Genomic DNA, 5,848 nt, shown 5'->3' on the forward strand with positions numbered 1-5,848 from the left:
CTTGCACGCGGCGTGCGGAGAAAGGGAGTGAAAGGGAGAGCAGGGAAGGGGAGGGAGAGGGGAAGAGGCGCAGCGCGGAGCGGAGATTCTCGTTTCGCCGAGATTTACGAGAAGCCTGTTGTATTTATTAAAAGTTTTGTTGAAACCCCCGACCGGGGTTCCGTGCTTCTCGTGAAAACTCTGAGAGCGTCTGAAACGATATTGTAAAGAAACGGAAGTTAAGTATCGCTAATGAAAGAAATGACAGGGGGAGGGAGAGGGGAAAGAGAGAGAGAGAGAGAGCCTCCAGTTGGAAATACGGTTTTTAACCAAGGGGGTGGGTTTCTGCCCACCATTGACGGGATTCGTTGTAAATTATACACCATAACACGATCGATTTAATTATAGAAAACTGTTAAAGTAATTTAACGGCCAGGTGTTACGAGATAGGATACTTTGCAAGGTAAAGATTTTTACCGTAGAAATTTTATTTCTTATGGAGTTGAACAACGATCCGTTTCTTTTTTTATCGTAAATAAAAAAGAAAAGTAAACGAAAATGTATTTGTTTCGATTTTACAATTTCGATTTATGCTTTTTAAGTTTGTGTTCGTAGCGAATACGGAGATCGTCGAAGGATTCTGATATTGAAATTTCATACAAAATTCGGTGGAATTCTTAAGAAAAGATTACACGATACCAAAAAAAATGTTCGAATTATTAAGATTTCTTATTATTTTATTTAAAAAAAGAGAACTTTCATAGAATCATAATGATCAGAATCCTTTAGAAGATTAGAATCTCAATTTCATCTCAATTCACCCGAAGAATCACGACAAAGAAAAACGACGAAATAACATTTCCTTTCTGTTACAGTACTACGAAATGTCTTACGGCCTAAACGTGGAGATGCACAAGCAGGTAAGCGAAAATTTCTTCCCCTATATAGAAACAATTTCATTCCTTGGACTGTCATTCGTATTCACGCGCGGGGAACGAGGAAGGGGTCTTTATCACCAAAAACACGTGTATATATATACGTCCCCTCCATTTTCACCAACCAAATTTTAAACGTTAAGCTCCCCCCTCCCGCTCAAAGAATACCTGATTTCTATCGCGCCAGCGACGAGGGAGGTAGGGGAGTTTAAGGATCAAAAGATTTCTCGTTAATTAAGTTCGGAATATGTCGGCCGATCCGAACGCGGTGTCTAACGGCCACCCCATGCTCGCAAAAACGAAGGGGGTGACGCCGCATCTGGCCCGGGAAATCGTGTAATTTTGGCTAATTAGGGGAAACACTGGGCCACCGTCCCCCTTCTGTCAGCAATTTTCTTAAAAGCGACCACGACCCCTCGTTGCACGCGAACCTGGTTAAATCTCTCTCTCTCTCCTCTCTCTCTCACGCACACGCACGCTCTCTACCCCTTGCTCTACTCTCCTCTCCTCCTCGTTTCCCGTAAAACAGAGGCGAGGAGGAGAGTCCTAAACTCCCAAACAACCCTCCCTGACACGGCGAGCTGATATTCATTAGCATTAGCGGCCGATCATTTCTCACCCTTGTACCCAGGGGCGTTGCTTAATGGGGTGCAAGCCTGGGGACAGGGTGGCAGGACAGGGATCGACATCCTCGCCGAATAGGCAGGGCCCACCATTAAATCGGCGCGAAATTGTGTCCGGTGGCTCAAGTGGCAAACTAGTTAGCCTGGGATGCTTTTATAGGGGAGGGGGACGTTGTTATTCCCGCGTGTCACATTCCAATCGACGCGTGAATCCTTGAAACGGTTAAATTAGACGCACGCTATTTTCAATTATTATTCCGGGAAGAGGGGGAATTTTTCTTAAATCGATGATTGATCTAATGCGAAAAAAAGAAAGCGAAAAGCGATGGAGAACCGAGGGGGGCGGAGAAACGCGTGTTCTCTGATGAAGGTTTGTCGTCGATCGCGCGGGAACGATATACTGTTTTGTGTCGGGGAGGAGGGGGGGAAATGAGAATAAGTGGTTATTCGATACGCTCGTATAATTGCTAATGGACGCATAGGAGGGTAATAAAGAGTGAGAGAGAGAGAGGGGAAACGGAAAATCGCTGGTCGCCCAGGAAATCAATCCTCCTCTCCCCCCTCCTCGGGCGACGTACCGGCGGCGACAAATTGCATTGAACACGCGGTGTGGTTCAACGTAACACACCGTGCTTTCTAACGGTAATTAGGGAAGAAATGAAAAGTTATCGGCTCTTGCGCCGGATCGGTTAATTAGGGCAACTCGTTACACCTCGCGTGTTTATCGAAGATCGCCGATTTTTTCCCCCTTTCCTCTCTTTCTTTCGCGCATTTTGAAACGTTTGAATCAACGTTTAAGGGAAATCTAACGAAGATCGAGGGATCGATCTTCGTATTGTAAAATAAAAGTTCGCTTTTATCGTTTTATTTAGAGGACGAATCAGAAATTGTCGAAGTTTTAATACTCGCTATATTAATTATTATATATATATATATATATATATATCTTCCTTAATTCTTCAATTGTTCGCGAATCAATACGCGAGTTCGTAAAAAATTGATTACGTTACCACTTTCGATTTTTTCTTTTTCTTTTTCTTTTTTTTTCCATCCCCGCGCTCCTCCACTTTGTCTCTTCCTCCGTTTCCTCGTTTCAGCGCGAAAGGAAGCTAGGCGGAGACGAGTGGCGAGGTGGAGAGGGAGAATGAGAAGGAGAAAATAAATCACCCTCCGTTTGGTTGTCTCCGGCACTTAGCCGGCTTTCGAATCGCGGTCTTCGGTCCTCGCTCCTTTTCAATTTGAGCACCGAATGAAAACAATCTTCCTCTACGAGGTTAGGTCCCCCTCCCTCTTCTCCTCTCTCTCTCTCTCTCTCTCTCACACAACCGACAACCCCTCTTCCGTTTTTACCCTTCTCTTTTTTCTTCTCTTTTCTTTTTTTTTTTCACCACGGCACCATTGGCGAGTCCCTCTGATTTCATCCTCTCGCTTTCTCTCCCATTAGTCCTGTGTCGCTGCCTCCGCTCCTCCCCTCCTTCCTTCCCTCCTCCTCCTCCTCCTCCACCCTCTTTCGTGTCCAACCCTCCCCCTCTTACCAACCGCCCCAAGTCGACATTTGCCTCCCACTCGGCGGCCCGTTCGAGCCCGCAACCACCACTTTACCACTCGCTACTCGACTAACTCGAATTTGTTGGCAATGTCCCAGTTCTTATACGGGTCTTTCTCTCTTTTCGCCCTCCCCTCTCCCCCCTCTTCAAATAATCGCACGCGGCTCGCCTAGTAGACCTCGCCACGGCCGAGGATCCACGTGCACGTGGATAATTAGAGGAATCGATTCGATGCGATTTTGTCAGGGATAGAAAAGAGGGGGAGATTGATTGATTTTATATTAGTTGACGATCTTTTGCGCGTGGAAGATTATGTATACATGTGGAGAAAGAGGTGAATTTATTATATCGTTTCCGTGATAAGGGATTTGTTAATATTATTTTTCTATATTTTTTATTCGACTCGAAGAAATGATTGTAAATCTCCTCGATCGATCTTTTTTCGTTGATTTTTAATAATTGGATAAACTCGTTTTGACGAGTTGTATCGTAGATTTTTGTCTTTCTTACGATATGAATATATTGTGTTAAATTATATTTCATCGTGAGAAATATAACGATTCAAGGGATTATTCTGTGAAAAAATATTAATTCTAATGATTATCTTGTCTTTGTTATATTTCGATATTTAATTGCGAAATTATGTAGGATACGATTTGATAAATCGTGTTACGTGTTATTATTAGGATTTGCAGCTAGCTACTTTGATACGATTTGGTTTAATTCGATGTTGTACAAGGGGTGAGGGAGGAAACGTTTTGTTGATTTATGAATTGTTGAAAATGTGTCGTACATCGCTGCATGCAGACGAGTTATGTGTCAGAATTATTATTGTAAATGATAATTTTTAGTTGAAGACCAATTTTTCAATGCGACGTAATTATTTTTTCCTTTTTTTCCTTTTTTTTTTTTTTTTTCCCAACAAATATCGATCTTAATTATTTTGGACGGGTGTGATTCGGTTGTGATTTTTATAATGCAATATATGTATAAATGAAAATTAAATTCAAAGCGAAGGGAACGAATTTGGCACGTTCAACAGAGGGGATTCGTTGCGTTGTCGCGTGTTTAATAAATTTCGCGATTGCTAAATTTACTTGCTGCACTTTTCGAAGACGGTCTCTTCGAAATTTTACAGGGGAAAAAAAATAAAATATCCACAATTTCACAACTCGTATCATTTTAACTATTACATAAATTTTGTACACAAAATTTATTATTATTTCCAATCTTAAATACCAATCGTAAAGCGCACATTTGAAATTTTATTTTTTATCTCATGTTGTAATAACTTAATTCTCTTTTTTCTTATACTTTCGTAGACAAAATATCAATTTGTCGCTTAAATTATCGCAACTACAAACATCTTCTTTCTTTCCAAAATATCCATTTTTATTATATCACACACAAAAATACCACGAAATCGCGAATTTCTCAATGATAGATCATTAGAAAAAAACGGGGAATAAGCAGCTAGACATAAAAAAAGAACTTTTATTACCCTTAGTAGACGATAGAGGTGTTCGATGAAGTTAAAAGTTGGCGGAATCGCGCCTCATAGAAACGATACTCGACTGGAAACAACGAGGACAACGAAAAGGGGTATTATTCTTACCTCTGATTAATTGTTCTCTCCTCCCCTATTTTTTTCCAATTGTTTTGATTTTTCGAGGGTGCTTCGACAACAGGCGCAACGTCGCTTCGAGATTTCTATCGGAAATGAAATTTTTTTTTTCGAATGGTGTATCGCTCGAAAAAAGGAAAAGAGAGAGGGAAGAAAAAAGAAAGAATCGTAAAAAGCGCAGCCGACTATTAAAAAAGAAAAGAAAAGAAAGAAGAAGGAAAATATGAAAGGAAAATACGGACTAGGATAAACTAGTTTGCGTTAAGGGGGAGGGGGTTGAGATTTAGAAGGGGTAAAAGTGTCAGAGAGTTTGAAAAAGAATGCGCAAGCGACGGGACTGGCACGCAACCGCTGTTTCGTTCATCCAACGAGAAAACTCGTTGGATAGGTTCGCGGCCCACCTATCCGATAACGCTTATCGCTTAATTGAAAGGCTCGTCCTTGGGACTGGTTGCGTGCTCGTTGCGTCCTGGTCAATTAAGCCACGATCTATGGCGATATGCCGCGGATATCCGTCACGCTTTTGGATTTTCCACAACCTAGGCAAAAAGTAATGCCACCTTTGACGTTCAATCACGGTACATTGATACACACATCCTGATACAGACGTAAAAAGTCAAAGATTTCACCAAGGGAATTGGTCGGAAAATTATACGTCTTTAAAAAAATATCATAAGATATCTTAAAATTCTTCGTAAAAAAAAAAGAAAGAAAAAGAAATCTTTGCCATATACGTTTAAACGTAGAAACGACGATACCTTCGAAGAGGTGGATACCTGCTACCTGTTAAGTAGCCGATCTTGGAATTCCCCTGTTGGAAAACGGAAGATCACCCCTTCGGAGAAGAATATTCGTATCGCCGTGGGCGTTCGTCGATACAAGAGTAACTACCATTTCCCATCGCGGGTGCGCCCGGCGCCCGATAAAAAATGTGCAGGCTGACCAATTGCATATAACTCACCCTGCCTTTCCAGTTCTTCCTGCCTCCTATGTATATATATATATATATACATATATATTCATATATATATATATATACATATATATATATACGTCTATCTATCCGCGTGCGTTCGTTCGTTCTCTCTCTCTCTCTCTCTCGTTCCCTTCGTTCTCACGTTCTCTGTCCTCCCTTTCGGC

At 41.6% G+C, this 5,848-nt stretch overlaps 1 protein-coding gene across 1 annotated transcript in view; it reads left to right on the plus strand.

Moving 5' to 3' along the window:
* LOC102670653 (protein groucho-like) overlaps window positions 1-5,848 on the plus strand; it is a 51,177-nt gene that overhangs the window by 34,378 nt on the left and 10,951 nt on the right. The window contains exon 5 of the mRNA XM_006608840.1: window positions 855-899. Within this exon, the coding sequence (XP_006608903.1) occupies window positions 855-899 (45 nt within the window). The remainder of the gene's footprint in view (window positions 1-854; window positions 900-5,848) is intronic.

This window comes from Apis dorsata, unplaced genomic scaffold, assembly GCF_000469605.1.
Source record: "Apis dorsata unplaced genomic scaffold, Apis dorsata 1.3 scaffold_44, whole genome shotgun sequence".
NCBI classification, from domain to species: Eukaryota; Metazoa; Arthropoda; class Insecta; order Hymenoptera; family Apidae; genus Apis; species Apis dorsata.